General features: G+C 54.4%; 1 protein-coding gene across 3 annotated transcripts in view; it reads left to right on the top strand.

Moving 5' to 3' along the window:
* Nucleotides 1-19,723, top strand: part of CA5A (carbonic anhydrase 5A) — a 31,501-nt gene extending 11,778 nt beyond the window's left edge. The window contains exons 3-7 of one of the 3 annotated variants that reach the window (XM_037816460.1): nucleotides 5,312-5,430; nucleotides 7,610-7,705; nucleotides 7,779-7,841; nucleotides 15,694-15,849; nucleotides 19,432-19,723. In XM_037816460.1, coding sequence (XP_037672388.1) covers nucleotides 5,312-5,430; nucleotides 7,610-7,705; nucleotides 7,779-7,841; nucleotides 15,694-15,849; nucleotides 19,432-19,575 — 578 coding nt within the window. In that variant the 3' untranslated portion in view covers nucleotides 19,576-19,723. Of the gene's footprint in view, nucleotides 1-5,311; nucleotides 5,431-7,609; nucleotides 7,706-7,778; nucleotides 7,842-15,685; nucleotides 15,850-19,431 lie in introns of all 3 variants that reach the window. The other 2 variants (XM_037816461.1, XM_037816462.1) reach the window with 2 other exon arrangements.
* The last annotated feature ends 6,489 nt before the right edge of the window (nucleotides 19,724-26,212 follow it).

Raw genomic sequence — 26,212 nt, 5'->3', positions numbered from 1 at the left:
GTGTGTTGAACGAATGAAGGATGCTTCTTCATTCACACTTCTCTGGCCAAGTCCCTCTTCTAATGGACAGTTTCTTACACTTTCATCATTGTTGCATGCAGCACCTATCTTAGGAGCTATAGAGGCTGCTTCAGGTGACTTTGCAAACCTCTGCTTTGATGATGATGGTGATGACGATGTCGACAATCATTTTAACCATGATGATAATCCAGCAATAATGATGCCGAGTGGCTTCTGGTTGCTGAACTCTCATGTGGTGCCAGGAGCTCAGGGAGCCCTTGGGAAGCCTCACAGCCTTGGACCCTGCTGGGCTCCTGTAAGTGGGTGTCCTTATCCTCTCTACAGGTGTTGAGTCTGGGACCCAGGGCAGGAAACAACCGCTCAAGACCACATTGCGCAAAACCAGGGTTTGAGCCCAGAGTCGGGGTCCCGGGCGTGGGGGCTCTGTGTGGCCCCCAGGCCCTGACAAGGTGATGGCTGCCACCCACAGCTCTTGCTTGCAGGGAGAGGGTTACAAGAAGACACAGGAAACCTTTGCCCTTACACTCATCACAAGTCTGATCCCTCATGACACTGTGTTATTTGCAGTTTTGATAAACAAAAATGCACCAAACCTATATTGTTCTTATTTAAGCTTTGAAACAACTGGGCTTGCCCGTAGCCTGCTTATCCCAGAAAAAGCCCGGACGCACGAATGGAGAGCTCCCGACAGTGCCGGCTGTCGCGGCAGAGACAGGGTCCCCTGGGGCCATGTCCGTGTCGTCTGAGTACCTGGCAGCTCCAGCGTCCAGCGAGCGCGTGGATGCACCTGCTCGCTGATCGTGCTGGGGGGCATTGGGGGGAGTGGCGGCTGCTGCTCTGAGCAGACCCCCTGACAGCAGGTGCTGGGGGCTGGAGGTGGGGGCAGCAAGCTAAAGGCCGCCTTCTCGTGCATTGGACCCCTCCCCACCTTTTTTCATTAAGGGGGATTTCCCTGGCATGGTGGTGCCACCATGAAAAATCACTGTGAGATTTGGTTACCTGGGGTTGCAGACTTAGATGGGGTTCCCAACTTGATGGTGGGAAATATGGCAGAACTTGGCTTGAACCCTGCTGGGAAAGCCGGGGGCTGGGCCACCAGGCAGAACTGCACTGGGTTGTGGGGTGACCCGGAGCAGCCCAGTTAACTTCTCCAAACCTTCGTTTCCCCATCTCGTAACCAGCGGATAGCGGGGTCATTGCAAGGGTCCCATCTCCCAGGGGCATAAAGTTCTTCGCGGAACACCCGCACACAGCAGGCGCTCAATACACGCTGGCTTGCCGGGTAAAGGCAGCCACGGAATGTGGTGGTTGGTCGCCGGCCTCGGGCACCAACGGTCAGGCGAGCAGATGGACTTTGATGTGGACAGAAGACGATAACCCACGAGAGCCCCTTTCACTCGCAGCCCCCATCCCACGTTGAGCCGCAGCAGTGGCTGCCACTTCTATTTGGGCGCTCATTTTCCCCTTGTCCTTCTTTCATGCACACCTTGAGCTGGGCACTTTGTGTGCCCCGTGTCACTAATCCTCGCCGCAACAAGGGGCAACCCCATTTCGCAGATGGGAAAGTGAGGCTGCAGGAGGTTCTGGAGCTGGACCAAGGCCATGCAGCCTGCAAGATGCTGTGCTGGGGCCTGGGGGCCCGGCTGCAGCCCCTGCGCTCGGTGCTGACAAAAGGGCGACAAAACGGTGCTCGCCAGTTTCAAATGAATCCCCTCGGCGCCTTGCTCGTGGGCTGTCCCTGCCATTGCGGTCTAATTTCGGAGACACTGTGGCAGAGGATTCTTCTGTGCCTGCTTGAAAGGGGCTCTGATGCACATCTCTGGCACCTGATTTTAGACCAAAGATGCTCTTGTGAAGCCGATACCCTTGGGAGTTCTTGAACTAAAAGGCTGTGCTTTTTGAAAACTTTTCTCTTCCTGAAATATGTGAGCAAGGTTTAAAGGGGGTTAAAGATCGGCATCAGGCAAGACGCTGGATTCCAGGTGTATCTCCGCTGATGGGACACAGCACTGGGGCCATTTGAGCCCAAGCCCAGTTATAAAGAATCTTGCAGCTCCTTCATGTTCTGGGAGGTCCGGCCAGCCTCGGCCCTCCGTCCTTTTTACTTACCCACCTAGAGAAAGCTCAGGCATGCCTGCCCCTTACTGTCCTCGCGTGTTACAAAGCTAGTGAAGGCAAAGTCACCTTTTTAGGGGAGGTCCGGAAGTTTCCTGGTCCCCAGTCGAGGGAAGCACCATTTCAAAGCAGCCCCTTGTCCAACAAACAGCAGGCACCGGTCTGAGGCCGCGAGAGATTCGCGTCCTGGACGCCCCACGGAGAAGCCGCATCCTTCACTAGAGCAGGGGGCGCCCAGGACTCAGAGAGACACTGTCCCCTGATGTGCCTCTGCAGTCGGCTGCTGTGTCTCCAGAAGGGACAGGCAGGGGTGCACCTGGTTTAGAGGAGCTGGGAGAGGGGCTCTGAGGGGCAGCGCGGCCCGGTGCTTGGTCACTGCGGGGCTGACCTTGGGGATCTTCTCGCACCTCTGGCTCCCTCCGGCTTTGACCCGCCGAGGAAGGAGCCGAGCTGGCTGGTCCCACTTTCCTTGGGTGCCACGGTCTGGGGAGTGGTTTTTCTCCGAGACTTTCACCGGCGGGGCCTGACAGCCAGCAGGTGGGGACTTGTGGCTCTGGTCAGCCGGGAGAGTCTTTTTAGAGAGACCTATTCTCGTACCTACAAAGGATCCCAGGTTGCTTGAGCTGGACGACAGGAACCATTTAGATTGTGCTTCTTTTATATAGACGAAGGCACTGCGGGGGGTGGTTCCGGGATTCCCTCGGATTATGTTTTGTACTTTGAAGGATCAAGAGGAAAGGGCACAGGTTTTGGCCTCAGACCTGAGTTGCAATCCTAGCTCCCGCTGCCTCACCTGCTACGGGGAACCTAATACACTGAAACACGTCGCAGGCTTGCAAAGGCGGTCAGTTTGAATCTCTCTGCCCTGCTGCTGGGGATGAAACCACATCCCCCACAAAAGGCAGTGCAGGCCCCGACCCGGCCCTGGGTGGGCGCCCACCTGTAGACAGGGCCTTGGAGACGCTGTTACTTCGGGTGTCCCCGAGCTGGGTGACGGGGCCGTCAAACAACCAGCAGAAGGCCCCATGAGCAACGGAAATTAGACAGAGGAAGCCCTGGGAGAAGCAAGAAGCCGCAGGTCAGCGGGGCCAGGGGAGATGGGAGAAGGTGCCGCCATGTGCACGGCCATGTGATGGCAAAGCCACGGGCCAGCGGTCGCCAGCGGCCAGCCCCAGAACACCACCGGCTCTGGGGTGAGGGCATTGCTGGCTGACACCTCTACTTTGGACTTGTAGCCTCAAACCACGAGCCAGTAGACTCCCGTCCTTGAGCCAACCACTCATGGTATTTCTTTTAGCAGCAAGGAAATGAAAACACCCTCAAAGGAAAAATACCACCACCACCACCACCTCCTCGTGCCTTCAGCCACAGGAAATCTCCGCGGCTGTCTTGCCGTCCAGACTTGCTGTGAGGGTTTCTCTGAGCCGCCGCCTCCTCGTCTGCAGGATGGCTCCCTCCCGCCCTCCCGGCGCTGGTGGCCGCGTGGACAGACTTCACGACTCACAGCGTGTCCATAGGCTTGTCGGGGGAAGGGGTGCTTCTGTGTGTTTCTATTGAGCTAGAATTCCTCTGTGCGTATCTAGGAAAAATAGAGGATTATCTAATGCAAATTACAGGATTTTTTTTTTCATTTTTTTATCTTCATTTTATTGAGATATATTCACATACCACACAGTCATACAAAACAAATCATACATTCGATTGTTCACAGTACCATTACATAGTTGTACATTCATCACCTAAATCAATCCCAGACACCTTCATTAGCACACACACAAAAATAACAAGAATAATAATTAAAGCAAATCACGGGATTTTAATGCTAACCAGACCCTCAGACATTCTAGGGCAACGATCTCATCTTTGAGTGAAGGACAGCAAGACGATTTATGACCTGGTCAAGGACGTGTCTACGCAGGACAGACCACAAGCGGGCTCTGGTTTGCAGTTCAGTGCTTTCTGCTTTTTATTGCAAAACGAAAGACCAGCCGCGGTGTTTGCACTCCCCGTAGCGTCCGTCTCGCCTCTGCCACGTGGAGGGCACCGATGCCCATCGATTCGGCAGAGGAAAGGCTCGCGGGCTGGTGTAGCCGGGCAGAGGCACCGCGCGGGGCCTCTCGTTCACTCTAGAGCTCGGACACGTTTTCCAGGTTTGTCCTGTGTTGGCTTCCCGGGGCCGCTGTAACAGAGCCCACAAACCAGGGGCTTAGGACAACGGGAACTTAATCTCCCACGGGTCCCAAGGCTGAAAGTCCCAAATCAGGCTGCGGGCAGGGCGCACCCCCTCCAGAGCTCTGGGGGCGCCTCGCTCCATCCTCTGCCCCCGTCCTCGCACAGCCGCACCCCCCCGGGTGCCTCCCCTTCCTGAAAGGGCACCCGTCCCACTGGATTAAGGGTCCCCCACCCCAGTGCGCCCTCAGCCTGATTGAACTAATTCCTCCGCCGGGCATCGTGCGCTGAACCGCCAGCGGCTTGTGAAACGCGGGCTCCAGGCCCCGGGCTGCCTGTTGGACCAGCGTCCCCGTGGAGGGTGCCCAGGAGCCTGCGGTGTGGAGGCAGCTCCCGGAGCTGGGTGCCCAGGTCCCCAAGCCCGGGAGGGCACGGCAGGTGCCGGGGCAGCTGAGAAGGGCCGCCCGAGGCCCCCGGCGGAGTGCTGGGACCCCGCGATGAGCGGTTAGGGAAATTGGGAAGGACGGTCAGAACACGGGGCGGCCCAGAGTCAGGCCTGGGGGGTCCACGAGCCCCTTGGACCTTAGAATTTATTTAAAAACCTGCCCTGTATGTATAATTTGGTGAAACTACTTGGTGATAGGATTTAGGCTGCTTGGTGTCTTTTCACTTGGGAGCCAGACTTTCTGTTACAGACAGTCTGGAAATTTCAGGACGGTGCACAGCTGGAAATGCACGTCATAGGGCGCCTCGGGGCGCGGGGGCTGTGGCACCACCTCGTGGCAGCACTCGGAACTGCGCGCCTTCAAGGGTTTATGGGGAGCCGCGTTAGGGACGTGGGGCAGGGGTGAAAGAGACAAGACCCACCTCTCGTGGAGCCTACACTCTGGCTTGTCATCTCAGCAGTGCACAACCCTCCCGTAGCCTAAACGTGGGCGGCGTCTCAGGGGCATGACAGCCCAGCGGCAGCGGAAGCAACACGCACGCCCCTGGTTCCGTTTTCCAGGCATCAGCGGTGGGCCCTTGGAAAACCACTACAGACTAAAGCAGTTCCACTTCCACTGGGGAGCGGAGAACGAGTGGGGCTCGGAGCACATGGTGGACAGCCACGTGTACCCGGCAGAGGTTCGTAGACACCCTCGTAACAGCAACTATTGGGGTGCTTTCTAAGGCCAGGCTCTATGGGAGGGTGACAGCCATCCTGGTCTGCGGGACTTTCAGTGCTCAACCTGGGACAGTAGGCCACACTACTCACTCATTCACACGGCTCTCCTAAGAGGAGGGGACTATCAGCATTCTCATTTAACAGAAGAAGAGACTGAGGTTCTGAGTGGTTATGAAAGTGGTCAGATATCTGGGATTCAAGTCCAGAGCCCTAAAGGCCCCTCACTCAGCCACATGCTTGCAGTGGTTATAGACTAGCACCTTTTCATCTTTCAAGGCATTCCAGGCCCTATATTCGGAATCTGAATATCTTTTCAGTAAAGAGCATAGTCTTAAAATAAACTGATATTTGCAAGACTCCAAAGTGGGCGTAAAGAAAATGAGTAGAATAAAGTTAGGAACTGGTTTTTGCAGTTGTGTTGGGGGTGATAAGTGGTGCCCTATAGATTCTCCCCAACATTTTATTATGAAAATTTTCCAACATACAAAATAATTGAGAGAATTGTACAGCAAGAACGCATGAGCTCGCCTCCTAGATTCTGTGATTAGTATTTTCCATCTTTGCTTTAGCAAACCTCTGTCCACCCACCTATCCTTCTGTCCAGCTACCAGTCCACCTCACTTGGTGATGCATTTCAAATTTTGGGCTGTTTTTGTGTCTACCTTTTTTGTTAAGGAAGCAATAGTGTAACCAAAACACAATTAGAGCCAAGCCAAACCAAAAACGGGGGTCACCACAATCACTCACCAAGAGGTGGTCCCTGGGGACACTTTGTAAATAGAGAATTACATTTATCATTATAATATAGACACACATATGTGTAAATAATTACAAAAATGGACATGTTGTTTGTGACATGCTTCTTTTTATTTACCAAGGTATTTTTGTTTATTTCAGTAACGATATAGCTACAGCATTGGTTTTAATGAACAGATTTTTCTTTTTAATAGAAGAAATTGTCACCGTTTATCAGGAAAGAAGCAAGAAGAGCTTGAGACCCACGAGGGGCTCTCCCTGGACCAGGCCAAGGGGGCTGCTGGGTTCCATCCCCCTGCCCCGTGTCAGAGCGTGACAGTCCCCAAGGGGGGGGGGGGTCGAAGGCCAGGCCAGTGCCAAGGAAGACAGGTGCAGCGGGACCTCTGGGCCCAGGGTCCCTCTTTCAGGGAAGCTGGCTTAGAGCAGCAGGTGGGACTTCCCAGGAGTGCTGCAGACAGCCAGGGACAGCCACGCGCCCCGCTGTCCCAGGGCCCGGGCGGGAGCACGGAGGCTTATTGGTGGCGAGGTGGTCACGTGGAGCATCTGGGCCCAGCCCCCGTGCACAGCCCCCCAGTCCACCTGGGCAGGGGAGGGTCTCATGAAGGTGAGAGGCTGGAGGGCTCACTGTGCCCACTGCCTGGACCTGGGTCTTGTGTCACTGTCTAGAGGGGCCGCCCCGAGCCCCGAGCCCTTAGCAAGAAGTGTGTGCAGACACCCAGGCTCCTCTGGGTTCCCCAGCCTAACTCATCTCAGCCAGACGACGCGCTCGTCCTGGAGAACAACGCCAGCCAGGACCCCGAATCCCCGGGACGCTCTGCCTCCAGCCCCCCAGCTCCCCAGAAAGTCCACCTCCCCTTCATCCCTGCCTCCGACTTAAAACATAGTAATTTGGCCAATTCTGAAGACCACAATCCCAGATTGACTTCCCTACTATAGAAAGACTGAACGAGTGGAAAATAAAGCCCAAATGAACTCAAGGTAGGGATGCCAAAAATTAGCAAAAAAATTAAAAAACATATGCAACAGATGGGACATACTTACATTACAAAAAATTGTGTGTCTGAAGTTCAAATTCAACGTAGTATCTCGTATTTTATCTGGCAATCCTCACTCAAGGAAACTAAGAGGTAGCAAATAATTGAACCACCTCCATTTCTATTTTATGCAATGAAAACAATCCTCTTCTTTTTCTCCCACCAGGAATACTGAGTCTTTTCCTTTCTGCTGCTTTCTCCTTAGAGAACCAAGGATCCCACACACCAGATGCAGGGACTTCACTGATCAGAAGAATTCAGTCAGCACACGTGCCTGCTGTAGAGCACGGGACGTGGCAGTTTATTTCTTGCTGCATCATGATTAATTTAAATTCTCTCTGTGTTGCAGCTGCACTTAGTTCACTGGAATTCTGTGAAATACCCAGATTACAAAGCAGCAGCGATGGGAGAAAACGGTCTGGCTGTGATCGGCGTGTTTTTACAGGTAATGGCTTGCGGGCAGGGCTCCCCGGAGGGAGACTTTTCAAATGACCGTTTCCGCGTGTCCCTGGTTGCAGCTGGGGACGCATCACGAGGCGCTGCAGAGGCTGGTGGACGTCCTGCCGGAAATAAGGCATAAGGTAAGCTGCATGTTCGAGACCAGCTTAATTTGAAAGGCAAACTTATTTAACCTAATGGTTCATTTGCACCAGGGCAAACGGTTGAGTGGAACGAGCACTGCCGAGGGGTCTAATTCCATTCCCGGAAATCTGGCCCGGGGATCTGATCCCGGTGTACTGACGCCGGCCCCTGACATGGAATCTGACTCCAGCTCAGGGCAGGGGCCCCATGTCCTCCTCAGTGAAGGAAAGTTGCTGGATTTCATTGACGTTTCCCAAAATCCAGCCACTCGGACAGCATCTTGGCCATTTTTGACATATTTACTTACCCCTGGTATTTTTCACTCAACATTTTTCTTTAACTGACTCATTCTTAAAGATCTTTAGCCTGCTTTCAGGCCATAGCACCCACTAGTGACATTTTGTTTGAAAACCAAGTGAAATAAACACTGAACTGTCTTGGTTAGCTGGGGCTGCGTAACAAGCACCACTGATGGTCTGGACACTGAAAGTCAGATCCGGGCGTCGGGGGGAGGCCTCTGAGCAATGTGGGTTCAGGCCGGGCCAGCCGTGCAGTAACTTGGTGTCTGCCTGTCACGTGGCCTTCTTCTCTTTCTGTCTGTCTGTCTGTGTCTCCTGTCCCCTCCTCTGATAAGGACACTATCCTGTTGGGCCATCCCCTCCCCCCCAATCCAGCCTGGCCCTGTCCTTACTCATCACACTTCCAAGGACCCTGTTTCCAAATAAGGCCCCACTCTTGGGACCGGGGGAAGGATATGGACATGTCTTTTTGGGGGACATGGTTCAGTCCATAACACTGACTGCTGACATTTGGGGATGTCCACCGCATGCACCCGGCACAGACTTTGGGAACCCGGAGGGCTGGGGGAGGCTGGACACCCCAGCACATGCAGCTCGTTCGCAGCAGAGCTGGGACTGACCCTGCCCCCCAGCGGCTCTGAGCCATGACCCCCTCGAGTACGGGGCAGACAGACAATGGGGTAAAATGTAGCTCTTCTCCGGGATCAGCTGGAAAGAGGGAGAAATAGAAATTCCAGAGAAACATAGTTTGTTTATTGAGCTGCAGACAAGAAGTGAGACATCTGTGGAGCCCGAAGAGTTCTGGGACGGAAGGAGGGAGGTGGGTCCCGAGGCGGGGGACGGACCAGGCTTCCGACCATCCAAGAATGAGGCGGTGGCTCCACTGGGGGCGGCTCCAGCCCTTCCTCGGGCCCTGTTTGATCTCGGCCTCGCGTTCCCCCTTGATGTGGAACCCGAGGTCGGCCTGGCCCCCGCCGCTCCAGCCCCCAGCTCCGGAACCCCTCGAGGTCAGGGCACTGGCAGCCTCGGCCGTGGATCCTGTTCCTCGCTGATCTGCAGCCAGAGTCAACCTGGGATGTTTTTCCTCTGGCGTGGTCTGGCCTCCACCTCTCAGTGGGAAGGAAGAGGCTGGCTGCAAAGCCTTGTTGACTCGGGGGTCTTTGTCCTTCCCCTTTCCTTCTCCTCCGGGGCCTGGGTGTTGGGGACAGATCATCTGGGAGGAATAGCTTCAGTGGGGGCGGCGGAGGAAGTGCATGGCCACCCTCCAGGCGGTGGGGGTCCAGTCCTGGGATGACCACTGGACCTCAGTGTCCTCACCTGAAAAACAGGAGAGTTCGAATCCGGAGAAATCAAACGACTTGAGACAGGAGAGCAAAAGTCTGTGTTTCACAGTTCAGAGAGTGGGAAGGGACGTGAGGGATCCTGGAGTCCAGAGGTTTCCAATATGGGGGTTAGGACTTCTAGAAGGTTCTGCTCTCCATGGGAGATACTGCCACCTGGCATGTATGACAGTCAGACTCCCCACGTTCCACTCCCTGACCCTCATTTTCTAGCTGTGCAACCTCAGGCAAGTGACTTAACCTCTCTGAGCCCATTTCCTCATCTGCAAAATGGAGATAATAGTGTACATGCTAGAGCCTCATTACGTGGATAACACGGGGTACATATAAATAAAACATTATGTTAGGGTCCTTCACTTGCCATGAGATTCGCCAACTCCCTCCGCCCAGGGGCGGATTTGCCATAAGGTGCGGCCTTCCATAGGCATTGGGTGAACATGGGGCAAAAGTGTCTGGGCAAACAGAGGTAAACATGACAACATACAAGGCCAGCAGCTTCCAAGTTGCTGTGTCAGGACCGGACTTCTGGTCGGTGCCTTGGTTTGCTTTTACTTTTTGGATATCAGGAATCTTGATATTGGATGTATTCCCTCTTTGCCCTGGATGCTGAAAGGCTTAGAGATGGACAGGCCACCCTGAGCAGGAGCTCTGGAGTTCAGGCCATGGTGCAATGGCTGCCAGTTCAGGCTGCAAGATCCAACTCCCTGGGAGTAAAAACTGGCTCTCCTGCCTGCCACCTCTGTGACCCAGAGAAAGGCCCTTCACCTCCCTGCACTCTGGTTCCCCTACATGTAAAAGATACTGGACAGTAGGACCCACTCCAGTGTGACAGCCAAGTTCACAGGTCAGCTTGGCCGGGGAATGGTTTGGTCAAGCAAGCCCTGGCCTGATGGTCACCGGATTTAAATCATTAGTCTGTTAATTGCATCTATGGCTGATTGCATCTACAATCAACTGAGGAGACGGCCTTCAGCAGTGTGAGACATGTCATCCATTCAGCTGAAGGCCTGAGAGAGAAAAGTGAGGATTTCAGCTGTTAGAAGGAGAAAGTTCTTGCTCTACTCCAGCTGGCCAGCTTCTCCGGCACTGAGTTCCTCCCTGCGTTCTGCCCCACGGGATTCTGACTTGCCAGGCCCCAAGGTGGTGGGAGCCACTCCTCTAATAAGTTCCTTAGTATTTACATAAATATATCCTGTCAGTTCTGTTTGTCCAGAGAACCTGACTAATCTGCCCACAGGGTTATTTGGAAAATAAAATGCAGTTGTCTACATAACATGCTTAGAAGGCCGTCTGCCTAGAACAGAAAACACTCGGTTAGCGCGAGCTGCTCTGGTTATTGCCTGGCTCCGCCATTGCTCTTTGGCCATTATTTTCCCTTCGGCTCACTTTTTTTCCCTCTATTTTTTTATCTTCCAAAGGAAATTTTACTTGGAAATCATTTTAGATTTTCACAAGAGCTGCCAGGACGGTACAGAGAGAGCCTGTGTCCCTCTGCCCAACTCCCCCCAGTGCTGACAGCGTCATGACCATGGCGCGGTGACAAAGCTAAGAAACTAACGTCAAAATTACTGAGCACGTCGCGGGCTTTATTTGGATCTCCCCAGATCTTCCCCTGCTCTCTCTTTCCTGCCCCAGGGTCCCACGCAGGCCCCCTGGCGTCCAGCCGTCGCGTCTGCTCGGTTCTCCAATCTGGGGCAGGGTCTGCGACTCTCCTTGAGCTCCGTGACCTTGACGGGTGTCCTGTGGACTGTCCGTCGGGCTGGGTTTGTCCGACCGGTTCCTCGGGATTAGACTCGGGTTTCGGTCGGGGAGGGGGAAGAAGACGAGTGCGGTGAAGTGAATTTTCCGTCGATCATATCGGGGGCGCAGCGTCTTCCCGGCTCACGACCTCCATCACCTGGTGGGTGGGATCTGCAGGCTCCTCCACTGCCAGGGGGCTGTTCCCCGATTCCAGACTCCACCAGTTAGACGCGCGTCACCGCGGCCAGCCCACACCCACGGGGGGTGATCTGCTGATAGGTGGGCCATCCCCTGAGTTAAAACCGCCGCAGGCAGCCGTCCACACTCCCGGGTGAGGCTCGAGGCTGCACAAATGCACTGTGCACCTTACACTTCACCCACTAACTTTAGTCCCCATCAGTGGATCTCATCTGATGGAAACATTAATTTGGTTTTCTAATTATGATTTTCTATTTCTTGCATTCTATCTACATTTACCAAGCCTTGCTCGTCCCTTCTCCCAATTTGCTTAACTATTCAATCATTTATATCAGTATGGACCGAGGGATATTTATTTATTCTACTTTTCAGGTAATAATCCAATACTACTGTATTTATTTTGTTGCTGAAATCGTTCTTGCTCTGGCCAGGGGGAGCTTTCAGGGGCCCCTGCCCCTTTGCTATGCCCCATCCTTTGTTTTTTTAGGACTTCCTTATTTTCCAGGCCTCCAAGAAACTCCAGGCTCGTCTCAGGTGTTTCCTGCCCAGCCCTAGAACCATTGTTCCCAGAAGCCCTGGTGCCTTTTATTGGAGAATGGCATTTACAAACCAAGATCTGGGCTCTGGGTGGACTTTCTCGTAAATATTTTTTTCTCCCAGATGTATACATGTATACACGCTGTATTTATTTCTATGTATGGCTCTCTCAGTGTAGAGGTTAAAAACAAACTGGTCCCATCTGCTGTCCCAGCTCCCATCCATTGCCACAGGATGGTCTCGCCTTCCCCCCTTGCTACTTTGTAACATCTTTCCCTGACAGTGGAGACCTGGCTCCCCTTACTTAAAAGCTATGCACTTATTTGTTCAGCTCTTAGTATTCATGTAACAAGATTTCAGAATTGCTAAGCCACGCCCCGGTGAGAGTAAAAAGGCACTAACTGCAGTGTGTGGAGGTCTTTTTTTCTTTTGGCCCGACAGTGCCTGGACAGATTGCCAATTTCCAAAGTTCCCTGGGTGGGCTCCTTTCTCCCCTGCCCCCTTCCGTGACATGCCCTGCACCTGTGATCCACTCAGGCCCATCTGTCACAATCTGTATTCCCTCTTGGATACCCCCTGATGTCCGGTGGATTTTTTAAAATTCGCAGCAGTCTAGCCACTCCTTGTGCTGTCTGGTGTGCAGAGCCGACCACCACCACTGCAGTCCTACAGATGGTTCCGGAACCCTGACCAGTCATCGCATGGCCCCAACTCTTGATGACCACTGACCCGTTTTCTGCCCCCATGTTTTTGCCTTTCTCCCTATTTTAAATCCTCCTTTGCTGTATTGCACATAGCTCTGTAAGCCACATTACGTCTTTTGATGCATGTTAGCGTAAGTAGAAAAGCATCCCCTTTGCTGGCCCGCTTTTTTCCAGGAAAGGATTACAGAGTGGGTCCCTTCTCCCTAGCAACCGCCTATCCTTGCTCTTGGGTTGGTCAGACCAGGCCCCGTGCTCACTGGTACAGTCTCCCAGACCCAGGGCCGGCCGCCGCGTGAAGGAGAGGCCGTGGCTGGGTGGGGGGTGCCGGGGGAGAGCTGTCTGCAAGCGTGGGGCTGTTCCAAGTCTTCCTGCATCTTGGAGACTCAGAGCTCCTGGGGGCCCCGCTGGAAACAAGCAGGTTCCCCTTTCGGGCAAAGGCACCAAGTGTCACCTGGGAAGAAACCGGAAACGGGCTGCATGGCGGGAGCCCAGCGCCTCTCCAGGTGACCCACTGTCCTCTCCGCGTCCCCGTGGTCCCAGGTGAGGGAGAGCCCACGCTTCCCAGCACAGGCCACACCTCCACCACCACTGGGGGCTGCCCCGTCCGACTGTGCAGCTGTGGGCAGCCTTTTACTGTCCCCAGTCTTATTTCCTTCACCTTTAAACAGAACACCTTCTCGGAGGGTTGTTTGGGAACATCGGAGCCATGGCCTCTTGCGTGTCTCGGCGCCTTTGGGGGTGGGCGCAGGAAGCAGGGCCTTCACTTCCCTTCCACCCACTGCTGCATTTTGCATTCCGTCCCGGGCACCCATGAGACCTGTTTCCTCCAAATATTAACCAGGCCGGACAGTGGGATAGGATTCGTCCCTGGTCCAGGCTGTCACTTGACTGGCCTAGAGCCGGGAGCTGTGCGAAGGAAGCCGGGCACGAAGACACCTGCTCTGTGGTCCCGTCCGTCCTCAGACAGGAGGACGTCCAGAGGGGGCTTAGGGCCGGGAGGGTGGGGGGGAGCAGTGACTAAGGGGTGCGGGGCTTATTTGGGGGTGCAGAGAAGTTCAAAAAAGGACCGTGGTGTAGGTTGAACAACTCTGTGAAGATACTCAAAACCGGTGAACTGTGCAGCACCCTGAGTGGGTGAGTTGCCTGGGCTGGGAATTCTGTCTCTGTAAGTAAATTATGAAGTTGAACTCCTGGTGCGCACCGAGGGAGATGCAGGTGTGTGTCCATCTGCATGAATCAATTTCCTTCCTTTCGGCTGCTCGGCTGACACACCCCGTTTCTGACGGGTGAAAATAAGCGGCTCGGCCGCCTGGTCCCTTATTTTCATCTTTGAAGGTCGGAGGAAACAGTTTGCTGGGCAGGAGCCCACCTTCCTCGGGCAGACGGTGCGTTTGCCTCCTGCTGAATGCCCTCCCACGGTGCCCAGGGGCCCCCAAGGGTCTCTGGCCTCGCACTGCAAAGTGGCGGGTGGGCGGCCCTGTTCTGGACGTGCCAAACAGCGATCCTGTCAGAGCCTGCCTGGCGCTTTCCGTGGGCAATGGGACAGAGCCTGGCCAAGGCGGCCCTGCTTTCCCGGGGCCCTGCGTTGAGAGTGGGGCTGGGTGGTGCCCGAGTGGCAACCCCAGTGCACCTGCCTCTGCCGCAGGTGGCTTCCTCAGGAGCCCCAGCCCCGGCCAGAGCAGGGACCCCATCTGCAGACCCCACCGCTTCTGATGGCTCCAAGCTTTGTTCACTCTTTCCGCCACACGGCTCCTCTCCTCAAACACATCCAGCCAGGCCCTGCTCAGGAGCCTTCGAATGCACTGTGTCCCCTGCCAGGAAGGCCCTGGCCTTGGACATCTGCCCCGTTCTTTCTCCTTCGGAATCACGGAGGCACCTCTGAGGCAACCCCACTTTATTTCTCCCCATCACACTCCTCACTTCCTAAAACCCTAGACATCTCCCTTATTCATTAGCTTGCTGTCTGCCTTCCTCCTGTAAAAGATGAGTGTCACAGGGCAGTTGCTCTTTTTGTTCTGTTGCTTCTGGGCCCCAGAGCCCGAGGTCCAGCCGGTTCTCTGGGGCCTCGGTGAGTTTATGGATGTGGGGCCCCAGTGCCCCAGCGCGTCCTCCAGAACAGAGAACTGGCTTCTCCCTGGCGCTCTCCAGAGCCCAGAAAGCAGCAAGGCTGCGTGCCAGCAACGGGGCTCTGGCACCGGGAAGGGGAGGGTTTTGGGGTGCTCGGTGGTGGAGAACAGAACCCGTCTGCCCCCCACCACGGTAAGGGAAGGCATAAGAGCTGGGGGCTGGGCAGAGGCACAGGTCCACACAACGGGCCCGTCACACAGTGGAGTGTCACCAGCCCTTAAAAGAACGGAGTTCTGGCCCACGCAACCACATGGGTGAGCCTGGAAAACACAGAAGGAGGCCTGCGGGATGATTCCATTATGCGAGGTGTCTGAAATCCAGAGACCAAGAGTGGATTGGGGGCTGCCGGGGCTGAGGGCAGAGGAACGAGGTGGTCGTGTTTATGGCACAGGGTGTTTTGTTTGGGGCGAGGAAAAAGTTTTGGACATAGATAATGGGGATCGTGACACAACGTTGTGAATGTAATTAATGCCACTGAATCATACACTTAAAATGGCTAAAATGACAAATTTTATGTTATATATGTTTTCTCACAATTAAAAGAAAATTAAAAAGCAAAAAATATAGGGGGACCCGGCTCGGCCAAGGGCAGCCTTCAGAGAACGCGCTGGTGACCACAGTCTGTGTGGGTTCCCGCGGAGAGACCTGCTGTCTTGACAGTGTCGCGTTTTCACGCCCACAGTGAACAAAACAAGTCCCTTTCAAAGGGAAATAGAGGCGTTGGGTGCAGAGAAGCTCGTGTTGCCTGTTGCTGCTGCCGGGTGCGTCCTCCGTGGCCACAGCCTTTATCTCGGGGAGACGCAGAAGCCACACGCGGAGGACGGGACGGGGTGCCCATCTGTCCCTCCCCACGCCTCCTCAATCGCTGCCCGAGAACTGACTGTCCTGTGGCTCTCAGTCCCACAGGGTGCGCGGGTGGCCGTGGGCCCCTTCCAGCCCTCGGGCCTGCTGCCCTCCTGCGCGGACTACTGGACATACGGCGGCTCGCTCACCACGCCCCCGCTGGCCGAGTCCGTCACCTGGATCCTGCAGAAGGAGCCTGTCCAGGTGGCTCGGAGACAGGTGAGCCCGCCTGGGCCTGGCCGGAGGATTCGACATGGGGAGCAGGCATTGCGGTCTTGCTCTTTAGGGCCTTTGGGTGCTCTTAGATGAGAAGGATTTTCCATGTGAGATAGGAGCTCGCTGAGGCTGACCTGGGGTCCCTGATATATTGAGATGTTAGTGGGTAAGAGACAGAAAGACGGGGGGGGGGGCAACTGATGTGAAAGGAAACAGTTTATATATGTACATAAACATTTTATTTTGAAACACTTCCAAAATTACAGTTACAAAAATAATACAAACTCCATACAGCGCTCTCTAACATACTCCCCATCCAGATACCCAGATCCACCAATTTTAACATTTTGCCACATTTATTTTGTCATTCTATCCATCCATCCATTTTCTGAACAGCTGAGTGTAAGTTTTATGTATATATCTGTTATGCTCCTTGAACACTTAATACTGTCATGTTCATTTCCTAAGAACAAGGCTATTCACTTATGTAACCACCTTAAGTGGTTATCAAGTTCAAGAAATTTGAAATTGATGTAAAGCTAACAGTCTATATTGAGCCTTTTCTCCTCTCTTGCCAGATCCCATCCAGTATCATATTCTGAGGCATCTGTTCCTTAAGCTTGTATCCGGCTGGTGTTATTACAGAGATTTCCTTGAGTGCTGGGAAGGAGAAAAGAAAACCTCTTTCCCAGGCTTTGCAGACTGGCCTGTGCCCGGGCACTCCCTCAGGGCTCATCCGTATGATGAGCTTAGAGAATAGCTCGAGGCCAAAGGGCAGGGGCCTCCCTGGGCTTCTCTGCACACGTGCCTTGGCTTGGGCATGCACATGCGGCCCTTGGCATTCCCCAGCTTACGTGGATAGCAACGTTCCCTCTTCCCTAGGAGAGAGGTTCCTCACTTCTGGGCACTGTGCTGTTTGTCCTACACCAGCAGCCCCTTGTCCCAGGCAGCACGTGACTGCCCTCCCACCAGGTCCTGCAGGAGAGCTCTGTGGGCCACCTTGTACATGCAGGGTCAGTTCTGGGGTGCTGAGTCCCGCAGGCACCACCACACAGAGTGGGTCAGGCATCTGTGCCCCCAGCATGTGCTCAAGGGTTCCTTGGCTCCCTCCAGAACCAGGACTGGGGACCGCACTGGGAGCACAGCCAGCTCCACCCTGAGCCTGTGAGGGGTGGGGAGGGGCCAGCCAGGGCACGGGAAGATCCTACCACTTTTTTTTAAGTGGAGTTTTTCTTGATTCGGTGCCTGTCCTATTACTGCAGGCCTTTAACTGTTTTCTGGAGCTTTGAGAAAGATGTTTCTGCCAGTTCCTGCTGGTTGTCCAAAGCATCTGTGGGAGTATACAGCCCAGAAGCTTCTCGCTGCACCACCTAGACCAGGGCAGGCCCTGTTCTCAGAAGGGCTATATTTAGCACCAAGCTTTAGTGGTGTGGAATCAGGGCATAGCAAGTAAACCTGATGGCAAACAGTTGGACTGGATCAGTTCTTGCGCAAAGTTGCTCTAAAGGAGCACAAGTGACACGACAATTGGGCTATGAGTCTTTCAACATAACGGCAACTCAATGGATATCATAGGTGAACAAAGTAACCAGGAAAGTCACATCACAGATAAATGCTTAACAGTTGTTAAAGAAGTAGGATTGTTGAGGGAGAAAAAATGATTTTAGAGTTTGTTCTACTTCGTTTGATGGTGGAATAGTAAGAAATTTACCTTTCAGAGGGTTTTCTGGATTAAGAAGCTATGGAATTATGTATGCTTAGAGAAAAGTCTAGACAAATTGTATTGGTCAGCTATTGCTACAATAATGCTGCATAACAAACAACCCCCAAACTCAGTGACTTATTGTTCCTGCTCCTGCATCTTTGGGCTGGCTGGGGAAGTGCGCTCTGGGCTGGGGGAGGCTGGGCTTTACAAAAGGTGTGTTGGGGCTGGGTCAGCACCAGTGTCCTCATGCTAATGGGATATGTTCTCATGGGTAAATGGCAGACATGCAAAAGACCAGTCCAACTGCACAGGCACATTTAGAGCCCCTGCTTGTACCGTGCCTGCTCACTCCCCATTGGCCAGAGCAACTGGCAGAGGAAAGCCCACTGTTAGTGGGGCAGGGAGATATAACCCCCCGGGGGTGGGTGAGGGGAGAGGATTGCTCCCGAACAACACCCCAATCTAGAACATAAATATACACACAGAAGTTAACAGTGGCTGTCCCAGGCCTTGGGTCTGCAGTGGTGGTTTTTATTTTCTTCCTTTTTCTTTTGTCAATATTCTAATTGTTCTTAAGTGAGTAGAGAATACCAGCACACTTTAAAAAAACTTTAACATCTTTTTCCCTGAAACCCTTCAGAATGTGTTGAAAGTCTGTCTGTCTAGGGCATTTAGAAGAAAGGGACGATAGACCCGCGTCGAGTGTGGCATTGTGCTCCCATCCTCACCCAGGGCAGACATTTCCAGTCTATCCCCGCAGTATTCACCTCTCGTTCAGGTGGACTTTTTCGGAGGGCTCTGGATGAGTTTCTTCCAGTCTCACAATTGGGTGAAAATATTGCCTTGTTTAAAAGCCACAGGATGATTTTATTTGCTTTAAAAGGCTGAACTGTGAGATGTGGGATGCAGATTACCCAACCTTCCCCAAAGCAGGACGTTAAAGTCAAGGGCCCCTTGTCACCAGGTCCCCTTATGCCGTCCAACGAGCTCGTAATAAGCACCCGTTAGGGGCCGGCTGTTGGCCCCGGGTGGGCATGGGGAGGGGCTGCAGCATCACGGCACTGGTCTCCACGCATTGCTGGCCAGTGGGAAATTGAAGCAGAAGCCACAGTTGAGCCGGGGCAGGGCGCGAGGGGCCAACGGGGTCCCAGGGGCAGCACAGGGACCACCCGGAGAGTGGAAGGAGTTTGCCAGGTGGTGACGTGGAGAAAGGCAGCTGCCCGAGAGAGCCAACGGCATGTGCAGAGCCAGAGCGTAGGCACGGGTGCCGCCCGAGAGCACGGGGCCTGCATCGACCCTCACTCGCACAACAGGGTCACTGAGTAGACACAATCCCAGTTCACACAGCTCATAAGTGTATGCTGAGGACAGGTGAGATGATTCATCAAGGGGAAAAAAGTTTTAGTTCATTGATCTTTGAGAAAAGTGAATCCAAATGCTAGTTTAGCAATTATATTGTATTTGCTAGTTGAGCATTTCTATAAAAAATATATATATATAGGTTATTTATTGCTGTGGAACCCACAGCTCTGAAACCCGCAGTACTGGGGAGCTGCCTCTCCACACTCAATGGGACAGGCACTGGTGGGGGGCGGCATCTAGCTGGAGCCGCTCATGACGTCGCGGCCAGAGGTCAGCGGGGCTGGAGTGCAGTGAGTGGCTGGGAGTGTGGGGTCTCCACGCGGGCCTCTCCGGGGGGCCGCTCACAGACCGGCTTCCCCAGGGCACGCAGCCCAAGAGACCCGGCAGGAGCCACGATGCCGTCCGTGACCAGGCCAGGTCCTTGGCTGGGCAGCAGCGCGGAGGGGCTGCCGGGGCCTGGTGTCCCCCGGGGCCGGTCCACTCCCCTTTTCGGGCTCACTCTGGGGCTCTCCTTCCAGCTGGCGGCCTTCCGGACCCTCCTGTCCTCCGCACTTGGCGAGGAAGAGAAGACGATGCAGAACAACTACCGCCCACTTCAGCCCCTGATGGACCGCAGAGTCCGTTCCTCCTTCCAGGCCAGCGAGGAGGGCACAAGGCCCTGAAGCCGCTGTCTGCAAGCGAGCGGGAGACACTTCTACAGAGAGACGCACGGTCTGCTTAGCACAAGGTCGGAAACTGAAAAGAGAGAAAGGGCCCGTCATTTCAGTCAACATGCTTCACAACTGCAAATAAAAGAAAAGCTTCAAAGGAGCCTAAGTGCGATAGAGAGCATAGTCCTGGGGCAGAGGTTACCTCACGGGACCTGCATCGGGAGTGCTGGCCTTGAGCGGCCGAGCTGGCCCCTGCCGGCCCCATCGTCATGCCCGGCTCTCTTGGTGGGAGCTCCTGGTCCTCCTGTCTGCTTCCCATGCAGGTCTGTTCTGTCCTTCCTCTCTCCAGACAGGGCCTCTGTCTCCCCATGCCCGTGGCCACCCAGGAGTCCCCAGGCAGCTCAAGAGACTAGCGTCCATCTGTCCCAGTTCCAGGTCCCAGGGGGGGAGCGGAACCTCTGGGCCCAGGTTGGATCACCTGGTGTTCTAGTTTGCTAATGCTATTGGAACACAAAACACCAGAAATGGACTGGCTTTTATAAAAGGGGGTTTATTTGGTTACAAAGTTACAGTCTTAAGGCCATAAAGTGTCCATCAACAAAGGGCACCTTCACTGGAGGATGGCCAATGGTGTCCGGAAAACTTCTGTTAGCTGGGAAGGCATGTGGCTGGCATCTGCTCCAAAATTCTGGTTTCAAAATGGCTTTCTCCCAGGACGTTCCTCTCTAGGCTTCAGCTTCTCTCCAAACTGTCACTCTCAGTTGCTCTTGGGGCTTTTGTCCTCTCTTAGCTTCTCCAGAGCAAAAGTCTTCTTTCAATAGCTATCTTCAAACTGTCTCTCATCTGCAGCTCCTCTCTCAGCTTCTGTGCATTCTTCAAAGTGTCCCTCTTGGCTGTAGCTTCTCTTCAGAATGTCACTTTCAGCTGCCCTGAGTTCCTTCTGTTTGTCAGCTCATTTATATGGCTCCAGTAATTTAAATTAGACCCATCCTGAATGGGTGGGGTAACACCTCCATGGAAATTATCCAATCAGAGTCATCACCCATAGTTGGGTGGGGCACATCTCCACAGAAACACTCAAAGAATTACAATCTAATCAACACTGACACGTCTGCCCAACACAAGATTATATCAAAGATGATGATGCTTGGGGGATCACAATAAATTCAAACCAGCACATCTGGTTCAGTTCCCATAGCTACAGGCATGAGACTGGGACGGGGGCACCCAGGGGACTGTTTGGTGGGAGGGGGTCCCTCCAGGGGTGCTTCCTGCAGTCATTAAAGACAGAACTCCAAAAGGGTGGCTGGAAGGATGTTTATATATCATGAGCAATATGGGATTATTTTCTGCTTGTCTTGAAATTATAAACACGTTGGACTGGAAGTCTCTGGCTTGGGACCTGTCCAGCGGGGTCCAACCCCCTCTGGATAAATCCTCCGCTCTGCCTGGAATGCTGGCATGGTCAGCACCTTCCAAGCCCAGCTGGGAGCCCCTGCGGCTCTTTCCCTTGTGGCAGCAAGCACCCATCCCCTTTGGACACCCGGGGTCCTTGGCGTCCTCCTGACTCTCCAGATTCCACACAGATCTGATGTCACCGTTTCAGGTTGAAACCACCCCGAAGCTATCGACAGATCTCGACAACCTGCCAGGCGTGTGTCTGTCACTCACACATTCATAGCCTTTGAGAGCGCAAGTGTCCTGGAAGTCGAGCCGAGCTTCCTGATGGCCCCACCTGCCCATGTTCCAGAGGCACCTCGCGCTGCGCTAACATTTCACTTTATTTTTCACCTAATTGCAGCTGCTGGCTGGCTCCTGCTCCCTGCCCAAAGGCCCTCGCGTGGGCCACTCTGCCTGGCCTGGCCACGTGGGGTCCAGGAAAGGAGTCGCACCTCTCCAGGGAGTGGGCAGGGGCCGGGAGAAGCGGATCAGGCCCGGCTGCCACCTGCCCAGGCCCAAGCCAGGGCCATGAGTAGGGGTCAGGCAGGCCCTGGTTTCCAGGGCAACTGGCCGGACAGGGTTCCGGCCAGGCAGCCACGGGCAGCGCCTCTGCCCAGAGGAAACCCCCCGGGAGGGGGCCCTGCGTTCTAGAAGAGTCACCTGTGGGGCCCTCCCCCGTTTTGTTCCTCTCGGGCCAGCGGGTGCCACTGCCCTGGGAGAAAGGGAGGGCCGCCAGGGCGACTGGACACTGTGGCAGGCCAGGGCTCCGCAGACCCCGGGACGGTTCACCACCAGGCAGGACGGCTCAGGGTGAAGGCCATGGTCTGGGGCCCTGGGGGGTGGGCTGCAGGGGGACTTGGAGGGCAATATCAAGCTCCTTAGTATGGATGAAAGCGTGTGCTGGGGAGCCCGGGTGCCTTGGAGGCAGCACTGGGGGCCAGAGGTGACGCCACGGGAGTAGGGGCCGCCTCCAAGAGCGACACTGAGCGGCCCCTGCAAGTGGCTGGGGAGAGGGAGAGGCTGCCTGGGCCGGAGATCCGGGCTCATTTGGAGATCTGAGGCTTGAGCAAAGACTTTGAACCTTGATAATCCAAGAAGCAATGTGACCTTATTTATCCCCTCAGTTGGCGAGGCGGGACGTTGTCTGTACAATAACTGCAACTCCTGAGCAACACAACGATGGCATCTGATTTGCACGGGTTTGGTTTGGAAGTCCCTGTTTCCCCGTCCAACATGAGCTCTGTTTTTGTTTGGAAATTCTGGCCTCTGGGTGGGCTTCCGGTGGTGCTGTGAGAAATCACCACACACCCAGTGGCTAAAACCTCACAGATGCAGCCTCTGGCGGCTCCGGAGGCCGGGAGCCCAGCATGGCCCCGACGAGCGCCAGGCAAGGTGCAGGCAGAGCCGGCTCCTGGTGGCTGAAGGGATCTGTGTCCCTGTCCCTACCCCTCTAGAGGAGCCCACACTGCTTGGCTTGGGCCCCTCCTCCGCCTTCAGAGCCCACCACCCGAGCATCCCTGCAGCCCTCACATCCCCTCCGTGCTCGGGTCCGCAGCTCACCCAAGTCAGCTCCCATCCCAGGCCCCTGCGCTCCATCACTTCCGCAGAGCCCCTTTGCACATGGAGACAGGGATTGGGATTGGACCTCGGGATGTTATCCTGCCAACCACCGTCTCTAAAGGTGAGAGCCTTGGCATTGGGGCAGGAGTGGGCCAGTGGTGAGAGGGCCTCAAAGCCCCCAGAGCAGCACCGAGGGGCCCAGGAAACAGGCAAAGGGACGTCCACAACCCTGGGGAAGCACACCTCAGCCACCGGGTCCTGGAACCCTGGCCCCCAATTCAGCCCCTGCTCTGCAGGGAGGCAAAGGGCTGGAAACCTTCCCTAGGAGCTCACCCCGTGTCCTCCGGTTCTGTCTCTCCAGCCACCCCGTCATCGGGGAGGGCAGGAAGGTGCTTTTCGCAGGATGAACCGTGACTCCCCACCACGCTGTGTCCCTTTCACCTCCCGGAGCAGGCCCCATACCTGTCTTGCTCTCACGGCACCCCCAGGGCAGCCTGTATCTAGTATAGCACCCAGCATGTGGTAGGCACACAATAAACATAAATAACAACAACGTGAGATGATTGTGCACATAGAAAATTCAAAAACACCTATGGACAAATTGTTAGAATTAATAAGTGAATTTAGCAAGGTCACTGGATAGAGGGTCAATACACAAAACTCAGTTGCATTTCTATATACAAGCAACAAACAAGTGAAAATTTTTAAAGTGACGTCATTTACAATAGCATCAGAAAATTAAAATTGTGAGCGTCAATCCAACGAAAGATATACAAGACTTCTACACTAAAGCTACAAAATATTGCCAAGGAAAATGAGAGCTCTAAGTAAATGGAAAGCTATACCATGTTCATAGATTGGCATACTTGATTTATAAGATATCATTTCTCCTCAAAATCATTTATAGATTAGATGCAAAAAAAATTCCATCAGTGTGCGTGTGCATATGTGTGTGTGTGTGAGTGTAAATTGAAAATCCATTTCTGGGTTTTTACGAGCCAAGATAGGCAAAATAATCTTGACGAATAAGACCAGAGACTTAAACACAGCTGGTAAATAAGACAGTGTAATGTTTGTCGGGGAAGAACGAATAAACCTGCAGTGCACCTGCCAACTCTACAAACAGCCTAACACTGTCTCACGACATCGCTTCCGTGAGATGAACATTAAAAAGCTAGAAAAATAAGCAAACGCGAGCCTGTTTCCTAAGGCAGAGTGATAGACTCCCTTTCATTTCGGGGAGATAAAGAACAAACAGACCTATTAGAGTCCACAAACAAGAAGAGACCCTGTATGATGAAAGGGGTTTATTTTGGCAGAAAATTTCCTTTTTATTCAATCTCAGCGCTTCCTGTGGTGTCAACAATTTGCAGGCTGACTTGGAGCCACTCCGTGTCCCGGCAGCCACTACACAGGAGGCGACCCTGAACTTCTGTCCCCACGTTCTTTCCTGAAAAGTTAAGAAGCGCTCTCCTGCGACAGGGCTCCCCCCATCTGTCCTACGACAACTCTTTGTCCAGATGCGGGACCACAAGCTTTCAAGTCCGCACGACAAGGCCACGGAGCTATTTTTGTTTCTTGGGCGGTTCGGGTGCGGCCGCGACAGGAGGAAGGCCAGGCTCCTGGGTGGGCAGTGGGCAGCGAGCGGTGGGCGGCTCCAGACGCTGCAGAAGTGATGGGATCCGAGGAGGGGGAGGGACATGTTTTGAAGTTATTTCTTGTCATTTGGGAAGATGTGGCCTCTTCGGGTGTGCAGTGGAGTGGGTTTTGGTCTGCACGTGGAGCCTCCCTTGGCTGCCACACGAGCCCACCAGCCCACTGGCTTAAAGCAGCACACATCCCCTGTCTTGGAGTTCCAGGGCCCGAACGTCCAAATCCATCTCCCCGAGCTGGAGTCAGGCGCGTCCCTGCCTTTCCCAGCCTCTGGGGGCTGCCCACCACCCCCGGCTCGTTTGCTGCTCCGTCTCCAACATGCACCCCCCAGCCTCAGCTCTCCCAGCCTCTGGCTCCTGTCTCCCTCTCGTGAGGACCCACGCGGGTCACCCAGGTCGTGTCCCCTGCTCGGGGCCCTTCACGCTCACAGGTCCCGGGATGAGGACCTGGGGATGTCTGAGGGCCGTCATCCAGCCACCCCCACCCTCGGCACAAACCCAGACTGATGGCGTATGTTAGCAGCACACGGAGGGCCGGAGGCTTCCTCTGGGGTAGGGGGTGGGCCTGGACGGGGAAGGGCTTGAGGGGTCCACGAGGCTGGGAGGGGGCTGGACAGGCTCACGAGCAATGCTGTTGTGCAGCCCTTCGCGCAACGCCGGGGCCCGTTCTAGAGCTGCGTGTCCGGCACAGCAGCCACTGGACACTTGGAAGGTGGTCAGTGCAACTGAGACATGGAATCTTTAATTGTGTTTCTTCTTGATCAGTTAAAATGTGAGTGTAAACAGCCACCCTTGTTGGCCATCGGGTTGGATAGTGCAGCTCTCCTTCTTGACCTGGGCGTTGGGAGAACTCTACGCGCTTCAATCAACATCCACACACTTCAATCAATATCCACGCACGTCAATCAATAGCCATGCGCTTCAATCAATATCCACACACTTCAATCAATAACCACACACACACTGCGTACGTGCTACCCCGCAGTTTTAAAAGAGCACTGGGTGGCTTCCTCTAGCTGAGGTCTCCGAACTCCTACGGACAAGGACACGGAGCCACCTGGGATGTGAGTGCCAGCTCCTCTGCGGATGAGTGATGCTGGCAGGAGATCGGGGGCACCGGGGTCCTGAGGGGGGGCAGGACTGTAGCAGGACACGGCCGAGGAACTAAGCAGGGGCGTCACCCAGGCTCACAGATGGAGGCTCCAACAGGCAACCCCTGCCCTCGCCCCCTTCCTTGGCTGCGGGGGGCTTTGTGAGACGGACGGCCCCCCAGCCGGCATCCTCGGGGAAAGTTGACTCTACACAGTTCATTCATTTTCAGCAAAAATGGTTTAAAATAAAAAAATAGTGGGCTCTTAGAAGTTCATGTGCAGCAGTGATATGGGATCCTAGGATTCAATTCGCTGTTCTGGAGGAGACTGGAGTGGATGTGTTTCTGTCAAGCTCCCAATCTGATGCCCCAGCTTATAACCAAATAATTGAGAGTTTACTGAACAATGGGCCGTGCCAACCCCAGAGACTGGTCACGCAGCCCCAGTCTGTGCTGTGGGGCCCTGGGCCAGAGGTTCATGTGCCATCCGAATTCTCAGCCCCGCTGGGGGTCAGAACCACGTCGGGGGGAGACTCAGGCAGCAGCGTTTCTACCCAGCTCAGCAGCGACTGGTTTGTCACTGGGGCTGAGAGCCACGGCCATCTCATGTGATCGCCACACGGTCCGTGAAAGTGCTACCCCGGGGTAAAGGGAGTCTCTCTTGGAGGTTGAGAAACTGGCCCAGTAAGAGGCAAAGCCACGCTCAGCTGCCATCCTCAGCCTCTGCAACATCATGCTCTTGCCCTGTCCAGTTTGTGTCATTCAATAAAAGAACACATTGCATCCCAGCAAAGGGAGAAAGTTCTGAACTTGAGAATTCAGTGGGAAATCATATCCTACAATACCCTGCAGTTGTGTTTTGATGAAAACTCCAGAGAGAGAGGCCTGCTCCTGTGTGCCCCGCACG

Source organism: Choloepus didactylus, chromosome 22, assembly GCF_015220235.1.
Source record: "Choloepus didactylus isolate mChoDid1 chromosome 22, mChoDid1.pri, whole genome shotgun sequence".
NCBI lineage: Eukaryota > Metazoa > Chordata > Mammalia > Pilosa > Megalonychidae > Choloepus > Choloepus didactylus.
Note: the sequence above shows the minus strand (reverse complement) of the source record. Positions and strands in the feature narration are given on the sequence as shown.